This window comes from Lynx rufus, unplaced genomic scaffold (assembly GCF_022079265.1).
Source record: "Lynx rufus isolate CCGP_SWC_20201006 ecotype Redwood Valley unplaced genomic scaffold, mLynRuf1.p SCAF_12, whole genome shotgun sequence".
Classification (NCBI taxonomy): Eukaryota; Metazoa; Chordata; class Mammalia; order Carnivora; family Felidae; genus Lynx; species Lynx rufus.
In genome coordinates this window covers 24,628,728-24,647,600 of record NW_025814826.1, presented here as the reverse complement: position 1 = coordinate 24,647,600, position 18,873 = coordinate 24,628,728, and the positions used below count along the sequence as shown (strand labels likewise).

The following is an 18,873-nucleotide window of genomic DNA, read 5'->3' as shown; positions in this document are numbered from 1 at the left end:
CCGTTTGGCCCAAGTCCCTGAACACATGTCATTGCCACACTCTGAAGAAGAGAAAGAAAATTTACGGGCCAGTTCTGAAGATACGTAGTGCCTTTATTTTCATTTCTGCTACACCGAGGCTCCTGTGGTCCTTGGCCTTCTGCAGAGTCAGTCTCATTCAAGAGGTGGCCCACACAACACAAAATACATGTCTCTTTGCACTAAAATTACTACACCATGGTCCATGTATTGGTGGGTTAAATTGTCATTTAAGGTATCCATGTTTGAATGTCGCATTCTTTCTATTCTGTAATCTCTTAAAATCTTCTCACTTTAAAATATGTTATACAGGTGTATGTGCACACGGTCACATATACATTGCCCATATATTATTCCATAAATTGTGAAAGAATAATTTCAAGAAAATAGTCACAAGTAATTTTCAACAGGACATGTCGTTTAAGATTTAGGAAGCATTTTGTAATGAAAAACCAACAGCTAAGTTAAAAATGCTTTTTTGAAGAAGAAATTGTTTTTCGTTAACTGACAAGACAAATCACATGTCCATTCTAGGTCCACACAAGTTCCTTAAATGCGGTAACTTTCACGAGGAGAATTTTGGCACCAACGGATGAAACAATGCTTTGAGTGCGAAAATTTTACCATTAGCGTCTAACATGATTTCCAAGGCTTAAAACTTGATGCTGACTAAAATAATCTTTCAGATTTCAGTTCAAACTAAGTTCAAGTTTAACCAAGGTAGGCTTACTGCTTTTTTTCTACAGCATACATTTTCTTATGTTTGGGGTGGAAGGCAGAGGTATAAATGATGGAAGACGTGGACTTTATTACAAATGTGATGCTTTCACACATACACAGAGAAGTATTAGTCTTCTTATCTTATAATTGGGAAACCAGTGAAGCAGAGGCAAGGTGGCTTGTTGAAGGACCCGGGAGGACTGGTCACTCGGCAGGCAGCCCCAGAGCCGAATCTCTGCCTCTCAGCCAGACTCAGCTGTGATGAAAAGCCAGATGATGTCAAAGACAGCCGTGAAAGCTAAGCCCTTTCCACAATTTTGAAACAAATTCTAAACCTAGGATGTTTTCTCTGGAGAACGGCATCTTAAAATTCAAACTTCTTCGGTTTCATTTGTATAAGATATTATTCACTAACAAATGATTTACTAAAATACGTATTTCTTGGTACTTATCATGTAATGACAGAATGACAGTAGCAAATCACTAGGGATGGAAAAAATTCCTCGATATTTGATGCTGAGAGTAGCAATATTTCTGACTATATATTCATTTAACTGTCAGAGTTGTTTTTATGGTAAATTACATTCTTCAGAAGTTAATAATAAAAAATTTGAGTCTCATCAAGGTTAGGAAACTTAAACTGTAAGTTCAGTATTAACATTTTAAGACCATTTCTAACATTTCTAAAGCAAGATTTTTGAAGCTTTCCTGGGTAATTTTAATGTTACTTAAAATTTTTATACCAGTTAATAAACTTTCTGCTCACATTTTTAAGAGGTCTTGACTTGTTTGACTAGAAAATACCCCAATTTTCTGGACTGGTCAGAGAATGAACAAAATTTCACCAAAAACAAAATTTAAAAAAATCCTTCAGAAGTGATAGGCATACATATAAAGACTCTCAGCGGTAAAGCTATGCTGTATTTATAGTTCCAGGATGTGTTCTATCATTTAACATATTTGAGTTGTATAAAATCATTTTTCACCTTATGTATTTAGTTTCTAGTGCTGGCCATTTATTACTTTCACAGTGAAGTACACTTTTTATTTTTTATTTTTTTTAATGTTTATTTTTTGAGAGAGAGTGTGAGCGGGGGAGGGGTAGGGAGAGAGGGACACACAGAATCCAAAGCAGGCTCCAGGCTCCGAGCTGTCAGTACAGAGACCAATGCAGGGCTCGAACCCACGAACCGTGAGATCATGACCTGAGCCAAAGTCAGACGCTTAACCGACCGAGCCACCCAGGCACCCCACAGTAAACTATACTTTTGTTATTTCTGTTCTTGAGAAGAATTTCATAGGCTAGAAGACTTAAGTATTAAATAATGGTTTTGAGAAGCTTGTTATTAATTCTAGCAGAGTCCAAGGAAACAATTCATGACTGAAACTTACAGTCCAAGGGACTAAAGAAGAACTAACAATTCAATTTTCAAAGTTAAAGATCAGAGTATTTGAGACCTCTTCAGTATACTTTCTCAGTGAGTATCATACAGCTAGGGTCCTTTCCACAGACACTCTACAACGATGTGTAGATCGTAGAATTACTTAACAGATTGATTTTCAAAAGTGTATGTGGAAAGTAATTTGAACAAAAATAAATATACCAAAAAATATGTATACCCACTCAGGAAGGACAAAGGAAAGAATTAGGAATGGTGATCACTCAGAAGGGGAGCATGAAAAAGAAGAGATGGGAGGAAAAAAAGAAAAAGGATCAAGGTAACCTATAACCACATTATTCTCTTTTTACGATCTTTCTTGGGATGTTTTTATTTGCGATTGCTATAAATAATTAAGCATGAATACCAACAGCAATAATGTAGCCATCATATCTAGGTATGCGTAAAACGATGCAAAACTGGTTCCACCCTCTAAGAATATTCTAGTGAAGGTTCATATATATAACTCAAGTTGTTTAGAAAACAGAGACCTGGACATCTCATCAGTATTCGTGGATGCTTGAGGTCTAATGGAATAAGTCCTCCAAAAACTAAGGGAAAATAATTTTAAAACTAGCATTCTCTATCAGCCAAACTACCATACCAATAAAGCGTGAAGGCAAGATAAAGACTTCCAGAGGTACAAGGATTCAGAAGCCTTATTAGGGTCCTAAATAGGGTTGTTGTTTTTTTTTTTTTTTTTTTTTTCCATTTAAACATGGCAGGTTGAACATATATTTGCCTCCCAATTCCCAATAAACTTACAGCTAAAGGATTTTTTTTTTTAAGATAAAAAATTTAATGATAAGAGGCTCAAGAGAGAAAAAGATAGCAGAAAAGGGATGGCCACCAGATTCTGGGACCAGAAAAGCAGATGGCTGTCTAAGAAGAGAGGAGACAGCCAAATGCCTACTGGAGTTAATCTGAGCAAGCAAGGTAATTTACAGCACCCTGGAAAGGTTCCAGATACTTCCTTTAATGGAATGGTTGACAACTGGCACATGAGACAGAGCCTTAGATTCTCTGCAGCCAGGCAACAGCCTCACAGGTCTACTCTTGGGAGGGACTCCTGATTGGAAATGCCAGAAACAACTGAGAACAGAAACTGAGTGAGTCTCCTTTCTGAACTGTGACCCCCCCCACCCCCCACCCCCAAGGTCTCTCCACCACGTTCTCTGAGATACTGCAAGCAGGGGCATATGCTTCCCTCCCTCACTCCCACTCCTGTTCGCTTGCAGCAGTATGTTAGATTCCTCTCTGAGGAAATCCATCATCCAAGAGAAGTGACTGCAGGTACTGACAGTTAAAATAGCCAAGTTCCTGTCCGATCACTATCCAGGGATGCCTGGATCTCGACGTGGGAGTGTCCACCAGTGCTCACAGAGCTTCCTGTCAGCTTTTTAATTCTCACTCATAAATATAAATGAATAGTCCAGGACAAGCAGACACTTGGGGAAAACCACTAGCAAACAGAGAAACCAAAATTAAAAAGAAAACAATCAAACAACAGAACAAACTCAGAGGCAATAAGCAATGCCAGAATGAAAAGAGATGAAATAATATCAGTCGTGAAATAAGAACAGGATGCCCAGAAAAGGGAACATTAAAACCTTAAAAAGGAGAATTAAAACCTCTTGGATGTTAAAAAGTTTGATAGGAGATATATAAATATTGTAAAATTTGGAAGTTTAGCAACATTTCCCCCACAAAGTAAACAAAAAAATTACACAGAGAAATTAGGAGGCAAAAGATAAAAAATCAGAAGATCAGAGACCCAACATCTGGATAATGGGAATTCTAGAGATTACAAAGAAACTAGAAGGGAGATTACTAAAGAATAATACGTTTTTCAGAATTTAGCATATGCATTTCCAAAGCCACTAGGTGTCTGTCTCATTAGTTAAAAAAAAACCCAAAAAACAAAAAACAGGGGCGCCTGGCTGGCTCAGTTGGAAAAGTATGCAACTCTTGACCTCAGGGCTGAGTTTGAGTCCCATGTTAGATGTAGAGATTACGTAAATAAATAATACTTCAAAAAAAAAAAAAAAAGAAAAAAAATTCACATCCAAGCACATTACCATGCAATTCTAGATCATTGGAGACATAAGAGAATCTAAAAGCTTCCAGAGAGAAAAATGTAGATCACATGCCAAGGATTAGTAATCACAATGGTTATCAGACTACCTAAAGCAGTATTTGGCAACAAAGGCAAGAAAGCATTGCCTTTGAAATTCTATGACAAAGTATTTTCCAAATTAAAATTCTATATCCCATAAAATTATTGGTCAAATACAAGGATAGAATAAGGATATTTTCAAACATGCAAGATGTAATAATTTTCCATCCTATGCATCTTTTTCTTGAGAAGGTACAGAAAGAGGTGTTGTACCTAAATGAGAGTGTAAACCATGAAAGAGGATCCAGGAAATAGGAAATCCAATGCAGGAGAGATGACTGGAGTCCCCAGGGCAAAGATGATAAGCTTGAGAGCTGTGTGGCAGGCCTGGAGGGCGACGAGATGCAAGAGAGCAGGAGGAAGGGTGTCATCAAGAAAACAATGAAATCAACAGAATATCTGACATATTTCAATGTATTCAGAGATTTTCAGTTGGGTCAGAGAATTTGGAGATGATAAATGATGGGTACATACAGCTCAGGTGTAACGGAGAGTTGTAATAATACAAACACTGATTCCTGATTTAACCAAATGTGTGTACAAATACCCTGGAAGAACCGGGGAGGAGAAGCATGCATATGGTGCAACGTGTGTGTTTGTGGGAACTCGGGGCAGAGCATGCAAGAGACCCAAAAACCTCATCCTATATAGCGGAGGGTCAATAATCTAACAGCTCCAACTGGAAAATAACAAACAGCAGTATAAGCATATTTTTATTAACTATAAAAATCAATCCTTGAGAAGAGAGTTGAAAGAGTTCAAAATGGTTGGTCACCTTTAAGGAGAACTGTGGGGGCAGTGAAAGGGCAGAATGTTTTCCATTTTAAGCTCCATGTTAAAATTTTACTTTTGAAACTATGAACATGGATTACTTTAAAAATGGAGATAAAAATTCCAAGGAAAAATTGAAAATGGAAGTATGGTCAAAATGTGAAGCAAACTAAAATATGGCATGATTTTGAGCTACTGGGGAAGGGGGAATGGAGAGAGAGAGAGAATACAATTTACCTTGACACTTCTTTGAATTGCATAAATTCATGCTATAAGATTACATTTTTTGAGTTAGTCACACTTCTAGGATCTAATGTGAATAATATAGTCACTCTATAATCATAATACAGGTTTATTGGTTTCTGATTTTTTAGAATCAACCCATATCTAAAGCACAAAATATTCCATTATAATTATTAGACTGAAGGCTAAAAACGAACCAAATCAATCCAAACAGAGCCCTTGACCATGTGCTAGTAATAGGAGGGTGTGGGAAGCTGGGGAGAGCAGAAACGCAGAGTTTAGGGGTCCTGATTTCCTCATCCTACATCATGGAGCCAAGGAATCCTGTCTGAAGCTGATGGCTTAAGAGGAGCTTCAGTAACTCAAAGAAGTACTCTGAACTGAACGCAACTCAGGAGGAGCACCGGGAGGGGAGGAAAGTGGAGGGGGAGGGGAGTTAAATGTCTCCTGTGTCACATCAGGCAGTTACTGTTAATAGTAACAGCCCAGGGTAAGTACTCGGGAAGCACAAGCAAAATGACTCATCACAGGATTCACTTGGCTAACAACTCAGCAGAGTTGTTACTGTAGTTTTTAACCACTTAGTAGTGGTAGAAAGCCTTAGAATTAGATGCTTAAAAAAAAAAAAGCATCTCTGAAATAATGAAAAAGTACTTGGCAATGAAAAATACACTTCAGTTACAGGCGCATTTTGAGCAATCCTTGTGTGTTATGCTTGCTGCTGGTCCTGCTGACTTCCACTGGTATTGAGAACAGTGAGCTGGGCTTTTTTTTTATGAGGGACATCCACGGACTAAAGAGGGGAGAGAATTCTGTCTTTTTTCTTTTTTTTTGATAGAGAAAAGTGTTAATTATGGGCCATCAGCAACACAAGTTCTGTCACTCACAATGCAATTCTGCCAGTGCAAGTCAAAATAACTGAAGCTCGATTCCTCATCGGTGACCTGTAATTATTAAAACCGTTGCACCTCAACAGGGTTTTGTAAGAGTTATGATCCATGCAAAGCAAAGCACTCACAAATTTATAAAGACAAAGACAGATGTGAGCGCCTCAAGGACTCAAGTGGAAAAGGAAAACATTCTTTAAATAATTCTCTCGTAAAAAACAAAAACACTGAGAAAGTATTATTCTTTTCCTTTGAGACTTGTAGATTTTACAAAGCATCGCATTTCTTATGTCAAATTTGTCTATTTTTGCTCTTTCAACACAGATTAGATTTCAATGAAGCCTTACTTTAAACGTTGAGGTATTTTGACATATGAAGGGGTATGTGGTGGGGAAGGGTAAGTAAAAACAAACAAGTTTTTGGCTCTGGGCTGCAGTTCCCTCTTCCTTTGCCCTCCTTTGTGATTCTGGAGCTGGGCTCAGCCAACATCTCTTGACCTAACAGTTAAGCTTTATCAACAGAGGGCGCTGGAATAACTCCTAATGACAGCAGCCCACGCCCTTCCTTCCAGAGATCCTATTATCCAGCGTGCTAGCTCTGTGGTAGAGTTCCAGCTGCAGCCTCCCCACACCGCCCAGCAATGGTGGGCTGCTTTGCCAGGGCAGCACCACCTGCACCCTCTGCCGGTTTCTTCACCTCCAGCGGGCTGTGCTCCGCCATTGGGCAGAGGAAAGGGGCACCATTTTACACTCAGAAGTTCCATTATCGCCTTCCTCAGCAAGGGAGGCAGAATGCAAGCCCAACACGACACTGAAGTGGGGTATTAAACAGGGACACCCAAAAGACTGTATTCTTGGAGGAAAACTGAACCAGAAGTAAATCCAAAACTCTCCCCCTCTCCCTAAGGAATTGTGGGAGCATTACCTTGGCTTAATTTTGTCACCACAGTCCGCTGTCCTGTGGATTTGTGCCCCAAATTCTCCTTACCAGGCTGGTCTTTAGAAACCCCATTTTGTTAGCTTACTTTAAAAGTGGTTCTAAATTTGGAAACTTCCAAACCTGGAAGAAAAAAAAAAAAGAGAATTAAGACATTCCCAGCTTCAGAAGTAACTGCTCACCGAACAAAGTCCAATATATTTTAAAGAAAACAAAATCTAGAACTCAAAAGCAAAGGTCAGCAAACTAAAGCCTGCAAGTTAAATCTCGCTGCCGGTTGTTTTTGTAAATATAGTTTTATTGGAATACAGCCACACCTACTCAGTGTTTATGTGTATGGCTAACTCCAAGAAGACTTGACACACTGTTTGGCCCACAAAGCCTGAACTGTTTTATCTGGCCCTCTAGAGAGAAAACTTGCCAACCCCTGGCTTAGACCATTGATATTTAATATAATTATTGACATGGTTGGATTCCAGTGTGCCACATTTTTGTTTGCCCCTATGGTTTTGTTTTTGCTTCCTGCCCTCCCCCCCCCCCCCCATCACCTTTCATTTTCTTTTGGGTTATTTGAATAGTTTTTAATATTCCATTTTATCTGTTGGCTATATATTTGGGTTCTTTAACATAGTTTCCTAAGAGTTACAATATCATGCCTAACTATTCAGTTAATTTAGGAATCAATATTATTCCTAATATTAGACTTCATGTAAATTGGAAAAGCCTTGTAGCAATAAACTGAAGCAATTCTGAGACTGAATATAAAAATGGACCTCATATGACCTTACAGACCTTATATGACAACAAACCCTGACCCACAAACTCTGCAGCAACCAGTTTAGGTTGCCAAATGAAACGTCTGTAGCAATCCACCCAGAACGGTCAGGACTTGGTCGATGACTGCCAACATCCTGATATTTTGTCCAAACTAAGGACCAATCCGAGTAAGCCAAATACGTTCCCCAAAACAATCACATAAGATACCTGCTGCTAGTTGGCCAGGCTCCAGTTTCCTCATGCCAATGGCTTCCAAACAGAGCATGCCTGAAGCTTTGTGTTTTCACCATAAAGCTTTCCCATTTAGAAACTTCTTTCGGCCTGTGTCTCTGCAAAACACAAGTAATCGTGGCTGACTCCCTCGCTATAACACGCCCTGAAGAAAACAGCCTGTCCTCACTTCTGAGTGGTTTTTATCTCCACAACTCAAAGATTCAACATAGTAAAGGTGATATAATCATATATTACTGTATAAAAATGAACAAACTACAGCTACATCCATGAATTGAAAGAAAAAAACACCATAAAATTGGTTGTTTCATTTAATCTGCTTAAATGCCTCAAGTCAAAAAGAGAAACAAGACATTCTCCTGGCCTTTGCAAATTGGCTGAATTGGGGCTCGTTCAACGTTCAGCCGATCACTTACCACTCTGCTTTATCTTCCACCTCCTGTATGTGTGAAGCTCAAAGATTAGAGGTAGAGGCCTAGGGTCCTGCCAGGTCTGAGACTGTGCCGTCTTGGGCACGTGGGCGGCCTTCTGGATTCTGGTTTACATGAGTCCTTCAAAGCGCCTTTCCTGCGCACCTCCCCACCCCCACGTATCTTGCTCCCCAGATTTTTCAGTCTGTGTGCCATTCCTGACTCTAGGCAGCTGTAGGCAATGTTTTTGAAGCCCCTTGAGAGTTCAAAAGGGGTAAGAAAAAGGGAAACTTCTGGATTAAACTCTCAGAGAAATGCCAGACAGGTCAAAACACAACAGTGTGGTGAGAATGAAGTGCCCCTCCAGCACCATCAAGCCACACCAAGAAAACCAGCCACTGTCCCAAGTGCGGAAAGCAGGAACACCAAAAATTTCTCATGCAAGATGCAGTAGCCTTAATAAAAGCACTCCTCCAGTTGTCTTAATTATATTCTCGAGTTTCAAAAATTAGATTCTCATAGTATTTGCCAGCTTCATAGTTGCCTCAGTAAAGGGAAGAGTCCTCGGAGCTCCCTACTCCTACATTTCGGTGAATGTCACTACATGGCATCTTACAAAGATGAGACTTTAGAGATGGAGGCCGCCAGGGGCTGGAGGCATGACGCCAACAGGGAGAGGAGTGGCAAGGGGAGGCAGCCCTGTGGTGGTGGAACTGCTCAGGATCTTGCCTATGGTGGTGAAGATGTGAACCTACACAAGTGATAAATTATTTAGAACTAAATACACACCCACCATACGGTACAAGTAAAACCGGGGAATGTTCAGTACACTGGTGGATTGTCTTAGTATCCTGATGGTGAGACGCCGTAGTTTTATGAATATTGTGGGGAAAAAAATTGGAGGAACAAGTGTACAAGCAACCTCTCTGTATCACTTAACAACTTCATGTGAATCTACAATTATCTCAAAAATTTTAAAGAAAAAATTTAGATTTAAGATGAAGTTTTAGAAATACATTATTCAACTTATTTTGCTTCTCCTTTTTACATATCCACAAGTCATATGATAGAAATTTATCTTTAAACTAAAATAGCTCTTTTAATAAGTAAAATAAAATTCTCAAGAAAGCACCATAGTATAGCATAAACACACTGATCTTTTTTAGTGGCACATAAAATAATTGAACATCTCACAGTTAATGGAAACTTAGAATTTGATGATTTATGGTATGTTTGGAATGAGGTTTACTTACAGGTCCATTTTGGCTCTTGTCGCTAGCTTTGGCACAAACCATCAAAATGTCTGTAATAAGCAATGGCAGTAACTAGTAAAGGACAGTCAAGAAGCATGTAGTAATTATCCACATTTCCGTTTACTAGATGTATAAGAAAATAAATTCAGGAACAATGGGAAAGTAATGTATGCAACTTTAATAAGAAATGAAATACAGATTACAAAATACTCCCATTTAATTTTGTACACCAATACTTCAATATTTTCACTCATTAAATAAAGCACATGTGACTCCAAATATCAAAGAATGCTCTTGGTTTATGACTAAATCCTCTAAAGAATAAAAGGTTGGTGAGAACTTAAAATTGTTAAGGTATTATGACATTGTTTATTTAGCATTTAACACAGACATCAAATAATCATGGTTAATACCAATTTAAGCATTTACAGAATACTACTTAGGCCCAATACTGATGTATTAAATGAAAATATCATAGAAACTGGTATTTATGGGACCAAATTATAAAGCAGATTTTTTTAACACTGAAACAAAGTTAAATGTACCTAAATGAGACATGAAGCTATTCTTGGTAATAGTACAAATTTTGTTGTATGGATATTACTATTTTTAAGTTTTCTCCCTTATATGAAACTACTGTAAGGAAAATTTAAGTATATTACAAGTCATGGATTGCTTTGTACATTCTATAAATAAGCATATTAGTAACTAATATATTAAGGCCATAAATCAAGTCTTAGAGAAATTTTACTTTTATGTGTGTTACCAAGGTGAAGTCAGCCTACAGATGCAGAATAGGTTAACAGGAATACATTTTTTCTCTTACCAGGTTTTCATGGGTTTTTTTTTTTTTTTGGCGGGGGGATAGGATTTGGGGATAAGATTATTGAAAGCACCAGGGTTCAACAAATTTACATTTTTTCAAAGGAAAAATATTCTTTAAGAATGCAATGATGGCATAGAATTTTACTCTTATAGAATCAATCTTCAGATTAAAGTGACACTGTAATCATACTGTAAAGCTTTAGATAAGAATTTTAAGACACATCAATGACCACCGGTTTCAAACAAAATGCCGTGATCAAACTATTTAACTGCCATTTTACCAAGCTTTTACAAACACATTCAGTCTTCACTGTCTGAGCAAATTAGTTTTAGCTTCTTCATAGTCCTCCATCTGTCTTTTAACATGACGCCTGTTCGGTTGTTGAATTTATAATGTAATAGTATTTTAGACCAGTGTCCCTCTCCGTATTTCCTCACACCAGATCTCAGATTCTTGTCTTCTTCCCAGAGCCATGCCTTATGATAAAATATAGAACAGTTATTCACAGAAATAAAATTCTTTAAAAAATTAAAGAACATACTATAAATCCAACTGTTTTTAATCAAAATAATATTAAAGTTTCTTTTTTTTTCTTAATGTTTATTTTTGAGAGAGAGAGAGAGAGAGAGAGAGAGAGACAGTGTGAGTAGAAGAAGGGCAGAGAGACAGAGGGAGACACAGAATCCGAAGCAGGCTCCAGGCTCTGAACACAGAGTCCGACACGGGGCTTGAACTCACGAACCACAAGATCATGACTGGAGCCAAAGTCGGACGCTTAACCAACTGAGCCACCCAGGCACCCCAGTATTAAAGTTTCTAAAGGAGGAAGAATTTGCATGTACATTTCTTAGATTTCTGTAACAGCTTATAAGCTGTGGATCCATTTCACAGACAACAGAAGGTATACAAAATTTTACATAACATTTCAGAGGCTACCTAGACTCTCCTTTAAAATATCTATCATGGGGCGCCTGGGTGGCTCAGTCGGTTAAGCGTCCAACTTTGGCCCAGGTCATGATCTCACAGCTTGTGAGTTCAAGCCCCGCATTGGGCTCTGTGCTGACAGCTCAGAGTCTGGAACTGCTTCAGATTCTGTGTTTCCCTCTCACTCTGCCCCTCCCCTGCTCACGCTCTCTCTCACAAAAAAAAATAAGTGTGAAAAAAAAAATCTATCACTTTTACAATCCCCAAGTTAAGAATTTCTGTTATGTAAGAAGTTGCTACAGTTTTGTTCAGTTTTTTAAGTTTATTTTTATTTATTTTGAGAAACAGAGAGCAAGCGGGGGAGGGGCAGAGAGAGAGAGGGAGACAGAATCCTAAGGAGGCTCCGTGCTGTCAGCGCAGAGCCCAGTGTAGGGCTTGAACTCACAAACCGTGAGATTATGACCTGAGCCAAAATCAAGAGTTGGATGCTCAACTGACTGAGCCACCCAGGCACTCCAGTTTTGTTTGGTTTTAAAAAGTATCGGGGTGCTTGGACGGCTCAGTCAGTTAAGCTTTGGACTTCAGCTCAGGTCATGATCTCGCGGATCATGAGTTCGAGCCCCGTGTCGGGCTCTGTGCTGACAGCTCAGAGCCTGGAGCCTGCTTGGGATTCTGTGTTTCTCTCTCTCTCTGCCCCTCCCACTCATGTGTGCACTCCTTCTCTCAAAAATAAAAAAATAAACATTAAAAAAATAAAGAAAAAAATAAAAAGTAGTCATTGGTTTATGCAAATTTCAGATATACACCACAGTTTTCTTGTTCTAAGCTGAGCTAATTACTTTTAATAGAATGCACAGATGGTACCTGATACAACACAAAAGCTCAGATCTCTTAAAAAATAAATTAATATTCTCTGCCTGAATCCCCTTTAGGTTTCTGGGTACAAATTTAAACAGTATTTTCCAGTGGATCACATACAGCAGAGGTTAGCAAGCTACTGCCAAACTCCAGCCTTAGGCTGTTTGCACTGACCAGAAGCTAACAACGGTTTTTACATTTCAAAATAAGTTTTTTAAAGAAGAAAAAAATATGTGACAGAAACAGTATATGGCCCATAAAGCCTATTAAAATATTCACTACCTGGCCCTTTGCAGAGTTTGCCAACCTCTCACCTAGAAGTTAGTTATAATTTTGTCAAGTGAAGGTTAACCTCAGTTTTTAACATTAAGTATTTAATTTTTTCTTCTTGAAAAAGAGTTACTTTAATTTGATGCATTATTACTCTGCGATTGTTTATGCCTTCTTTTGTTTGATCTGAATGTTTGGAATCTTGCAAACTTAATTTCATCTGTGATTTAAAGGCAAGGGTCTTGCAAAACATCATATGGAACATGTGATCATATAGCAAATAATAACATCATCTTTAAAAGTTTAAAGAGGTCCACTCCTACTTTCTATAAAAGGAGTTGATGCCACAATTGGCTTCACGGTGTCAGAACAAAAAGAAAACACAAGGACAGTACAATTTCATTTGAGTCTACTCTTTCGTTTCCTCTTTTTCGTTTCTTCATTTTCGATATCTGACTTCTTAGATTCCATTCATAATATCATATAATAAACAAAGGGTTTAAGATGACATTTTGGGACATAAAAAATCTGTATTCCTTGTGCTTTTCTGTCTTTTTGCTTTCTTTTTTTTAAGTTTATTTAATTATTTTGAGGGGGGAACATGTGTGCGCATGAGCATGAGTGGGGGAGGGGCGGATGGAGAGGGAGTGAGAGAATCTGAAGCAGGCTCCACAGAGTGTGGAGCCCGATGTGGGGCTTGAACCCATGAAACTGTTGAGATAATGACCTAAACCAAAGTTGGATGCTCAAACGAGTCACTGAGGCGCCCCTGCTTTCCTTGAAATATTATACATAGAATCAATAAAAAAAATAACAACCCTGGTCAAGCCCATAACCCGCAAAATATAAAGAGCATATAACAAATTAAAACGCACCATTTCTCTCCTATGGTTAAAAATGTTTTATGTAACTTATATTTGAAAATCGTATTGTCATTTTTATTTTTTATTTATTTTTTTTTTTTAAATTTTTTTTTTTTTTTCAACGTTTATTTATTTTTGGGACAGAGAGAGACAGAGCATGAACGGGGGAGGGGCAGAGAGAGAGGGAGACACAGAATCGGAAACAGGCTCCAGGCTCTGAGCCATCAGCCCAGAGCCCGACGCGGGGCTCGAACTCACGGACCACGAGATCGTGACCTGGCTGAAGTCGGACGCTTAACCGACTGCGCCACCCAGGCGCCCCTCGTATTGTCATTTTTAATGTCTTTCAGAAGAAAAAACCAATGCTCTATAATGCCTTAAAATGATACTATTTATAGTACCAAAAAGCCCCCAGTTACAGTAATTCCCATTACATACCATCTCTGGGGAAAAAAGTCTTTGTTGTCGAAAGACATTTACTTTTACTCTTTAATAGAATACATTTACAAAAGGAAGTCTCTTTTTAACCTGTGACGATGGGGCACCTAGGTGGCTCAGTTGAGGTAGGCATCCAACTCTTCATTTCAGCTCAGGTCATCATCTCATGGTCAGGAGATCAAAGAGATCGAGGAGATCAAGCCCCAAGTGGGGCTCTGTGCTGGGTGTGGAGCTGGCTTAAGATTCTCTCTCTCTCCTTTCCTTCTGCCCCTCCCCTGCTTGTGCACATGTGCACTCTCTCTCTCTCAAAAACCCATAAAACTGTGATGAGGCAGGCAGAAATACCTTTGTCTGTGTCACAGACAAATGCAGCAAGGAGAATCTGTCCAATCAGGTACAGACTACTGCAATGAAATTTTTTAAAGAATGAAAATGTTAACACAAAATAAGATGAAATCTGTCACTCAACTGAAAAAAAATTGTCCCACCAAAAAGCCAACAGTGGAAAGCTAAAAATAAAATGAGGTACTTGTGATAGACAAAGAATTCTTTTTTGGCAATAGTAAACAGTGACAGACAATACCATCTATGTTCTATTATTTAAATTATGTAGTTGATAACCCGTGTTTTTTTTAAAATACCAAAAAAAGAAAAAAACTTTTTTTTTATATATATCTATAAATAACATGTACGATCTCATTTGGAATTGTTGACAGAAGAACTACAGGGAAAGGTCAATTAAAAGTATGAGGCAGGGGTGCCTGGGTGGCTCAGGTGGTTAAGCGTCTGACTTTGGCCTAGGTCATGCATGATCTTGCCATTCCCCAGTTCGAGCCCAGCCTTGGGCTCTGTGCTGACAGCTCAGAGCCTGGAGCCTATTTCGGATTCTGTGTCCATCTGTCTGTCTGTCTGTCTCTCTGTCCCTCCCTCCCCTGCTCATACTCTGTCTCTCTCAAAAATAAATAAACATTAAAAAAAAAAATTATGAGGCAGATGCGCACCTGGTGGCTCAGCTGGTTAAGCATCTGACTCTTGGTTTCAGCACAGGTTGTGACCTCGTGGTTCATGGGATCAAGCCCCGAGTGGGACTCTGTGCTGGCAGTGGGGAGCCTGCTCGGGATTCTCCCTTCCATTCTCTCTTCCCCTCCCCAGCCTGTGCTCACTTTCTCAAAATAAATTAATTAAAAAAAAAAATGTATGAGGCTGAGACTTCTAGTTCTGGGACATATAAAAAGCTTGGAAAGATCACTCCAGTTCTCAAAAGAAAAAAACTAAACTGAAAGTCAACGACTCTTTGTAGATCCACTAGAGAATTAACGCCAATAGGCAAACTGCTAACATAAAAACTAGAAAAACAAAAAGGGTGATATAGAGAATCACAGCTTATCAGGAAAAGAGGCTCACAGCTAGAGCCAGTACTGATAGAAACACGTAACTATGATGGGTGAAGTGATGGAGACTCACTGTGGACAAGTTTGAATTAAAAAACTCCAGGTGCCCACAACTCCAACTCCTCTCCAGCCAACTCCAGCCCCCGCTAGAGGAAATAAAAGCTGAGAAGCACATTGGATGGTTTTAGCCCGGGACACAACTCAGTCAACGAATTAGAAAAATCACAAAACTATAGAATACTTCCCCTCCTCCTGCATCTCACCATGGTATCTGGGCTCCTGTAAAACAACTGCCTCAGCTGGAAAAGCTGCTTCAAATTCTTACTAGGGAGTCTCTAGGGAAAACCAAAGACAGGAAGGGAGACAAAAATAAGGAAATATAATGAATACCTGTTTTTTCCTAGATCGACGTTTTCTGGAAGTTACTGGCTGACTGTTCAAAATGTGTCTTCTCTTGCTTTCAGTGGTTTGTCTGTTTTTTTCCTTTCCTCTACCTAAATGTAGAAATATAGTCATCAAAAACTGTGTCACATTAAAATAAAAAAGGGGATTATATTTTTAAAGGTTCCATGAAATTCCTATCTAGTATTTAGCTATTTTAAATAAAAGAACTCTGGCTGTTTAATTTTTTCCCCTTTGAATCTGGAAGCAGCACGGTACAATGCAAAGATCAGTTTCCGAAAATCATTGGGGGTATTGAATGCTGATGCTGATTCTTTTATATGTCTTTAAACAAGTTATTTTACCTCCCAGAACCATTTCTCATCATCTGCTTAAAAAAAAAAAATGAGTTGGGGCGCCTGGGTGGCACAGTCGGTTAAGCGTCCGACTTCAGCCAGGTCACGATCTCGCGGTCCGTGAGTTCGAGCCCCGCGTCGGGCTCTGGGCTGATGGCTCGGAGCCTGGAGCCTGTTTCCGATTCTGTGTCTCCCTCTCTCTCTGCCCCTCCCCCGCTCATGCTCTGTCTCTCTCTGTCCCAAAAATAAATAAAAACGTTGAAAAAAAAATTAAAAAAAAAAAAAGAGTAATATTTATCTTACAGGATTGTTGAAATTTACTTAGGATAATGCTTAAGGAATATCTGACCTAGTGTAAGAATTGTAACCCTTCCCCATTCCTTCTTTTTTACATATAGTCAGTTTAGTAAGACAAAAATAAATGTACATGTTACTGAAAAGAAATAGAACTTAACTATTGAAAGAAAACTGTTTATGTAAAAACACTGAAAATCTCTACAAATAGAGTTTAGCAGGATGGTTGGATATAAGATCATTAAACAAAGCTCAATAGTATTTCTGTTTATTAGCAGCAGTTAAAATACTTAATTAAAACAAGCAAAAGATAATATATGCAATAGTAACAAAAAATACAATATTCTTTAAAAAAAATTTTTTTTTTCAACGTTTATTTATTTTTGGGACAGAGAGAGACAGAGCATGAACGGGGGAAGGGCAGAGAGAGAGGGAGACACAGAATCGGAAACAGGCTCCAGGCTCTGAGCCATCAGCCCAGAGCCCGACGCGGGGCTCGAACTCATGGACCGCGAGATCATGACCTGGCTGAAGTCGGACGCGCTTAACCGACTGCGCCACCCAGGCGCCCCAAAAATACAATATTCTTATAAATAAATCTAGCAAAAGTAGTCAAGATCTGTATGTATATAGTAAATTATAAAGCTTTACTATGTATGTGTATATATATATACACTACACATTATAAGAAAATATATGAGACAATCTAAGAGAAATATGCTGCATAGGAAGACTTCATATAACATAGTCTATAACTAAAGTCTATAATTAACACTAATATATAATAACTGTGTCCATTTTTTCCAAAAGTATCTATTGTTTACAATGGAATTTCATCTTTTAAAATATTTTTTATTAAAACATTTTTTTCTAATGTTTATTTTTGAAGGAGAGAGAGAGAGAGCGAGCGAGCGAGTGGGAGAGGGGCAGAGAGAGAGAGAGGGAGACACAGAACCCGAAGCAGGCTCCAGGCTCTGAGCTGTCAGCACAGAGCCTGACATGGGGCTTGAACTCATGAACTGTGAGATCATGACCTGAGCCGGAGTCTGATGTTTAACTGACTGAGCCACCCAGGTGCCCCTAAAATATTTTTTTCTCGTTTACTTATTTATTTTGAGAGAGAGAGCATGCGAGCCTGTGTGACAAGGGAGTGGCAGGGAGAGAGAATCCTCACTGTCAACACAGGGCCTGATGCATGGCTCCACATCACAAACCATGAGATCATGCCCTGAGCTGAAATCAACAGTCAGATGCTTAACCACCCAGGTGCCCCTACAATGCAACTTCAAATAAAAATTTTAACAGGGTGTTTTGTAGAACTTAACAAGATTATTCTAAAATTATATGTGTTATGAGAAGTAGTCCGCCAATGGTCCTGAGCATCCCTTCAGTTTTTGCTGAATGTACAAGGCTTCTTTGTTTCCTGATACGAAGCAGTTTTGTAGTCAAATAGGCACCTAAGTAGGTCAAAGGAACCACAGCCTGAGCACCACATAACTACTCTTTCCTGCAGGGGTGTTTGGGCTGGGAGGGGGGGTGGGGGGGTGGGGGTGGGGAAGGGGGGGGAACTAGCTTGTTTGCTATCATGTTTTGCTGCTTATTCAAAAAGTGCTAGGCCCTTGGCATCAAGTTCCTCAGTTACCATACAACCCATTGCCTGCACAGTGTCTATCTGGGGCCATTACACTGTCTATGGGACTTGGGATAAAGGAATCAGCACAACTATGTGGACGCCATGCTTTGCTGTGCTATAACAAACTGTTTTGCTCTGACTTGTTAGGTCTTATTGTCTACTTGTGGCACCTGCAGAATCCTCTATGAAGTTGGGTTTTTTCCTGACAACACAGAAGACCAAAACACCGAGAACAGTCAAAATATTTCTGTAAGATGAAGGGAACTGCTCTATCACATAAGGAGTTATTATAAAACTACAGTAATTGATACAATATGGTATTGTTGCAGGAACAGACCATATATTCTAGTCAGGCTCCAACCAGGAAAATGGAAAACACACTAGTTATGAACAGAGATTTTCCTATTGCAAATTGTTTAAACAGGTGCTAGAGGACTATAAAAACAAAAAGGAAATTAATAAATTAGCAGAGATCAATAACTAAATTAATCATTATAGTTGGAGGTTTCAGTATTCTCTTTCAGAAACTGGTGGAACAAGTAGGCAAAAATAAGCATACCCAAATCGGAACAGCACTATGAACCAACTTGACCTAACTGACATTTTACAACACTCCATTCAACAACAGAATTCACATTCTTCTCAAGTGTACATCAACACTCACCAAGACAGACCATATTACGCACCATAAAACAAATAACTTAAAAAAAGAAAGAAATCCTACAAAGTATTTTCTCAGTCCCGAACAGAATTAAATTGGGAAGCAATAAGAGAAAGA

At 38.9% G+C, this 18,873-nt stretch overlaps 1 protein-coding gene and 1 long non-coding RNA gene across 4 annotated transcripts in view; both read right to left on the bottom strand.

Annotated features, from left to right (window-relative positions):
• Positions 1-75: 75 nt before the first annotated feature.
• Positions 76-9,618, bottom strand: LOC124507715 (uncharacterized). Its single transcript, XR_006961113.1, has 3 exons — positions 8,175-9,618; positions 7,179-7,313; positions 76-994 (listed from the first exon to the last, which is right to left on the bottom strand). It is a non-coding gene; the product is annotated as an uncharacterized LOC124507715 (long non-coding RNA).
• Positions 9,619-10,024: 406 nt separating this feature from the next.
• The window catches only part of TERF1 (telomeric repeat binding factor 1), a 34,512-nt gene continuing 25,663 nt past the window's right edge, over positions 10,025-18,873 (bottom strand). For all 3 annotated transcript variants that reach the window (XM_047074025.1, XM_047074026.1, XM_047074027.1), the window contains 2 exons: positions 15,822-15,925; positions 10,025-11,163 (listed from right to left, as the gene is read on the bottom strand). In XM_047074025.1, the coding sequence (XP_046929981.1) occupies positions 10,987-11,163; positions 15,822-15,925 (281 nt within the window). In that variant the 3' untranslated portion in view covers positions 10,025-10,986. The remainder of the gene's footprint in view (positions 11,164-15,821; positions 15,926-18,873) is intronic.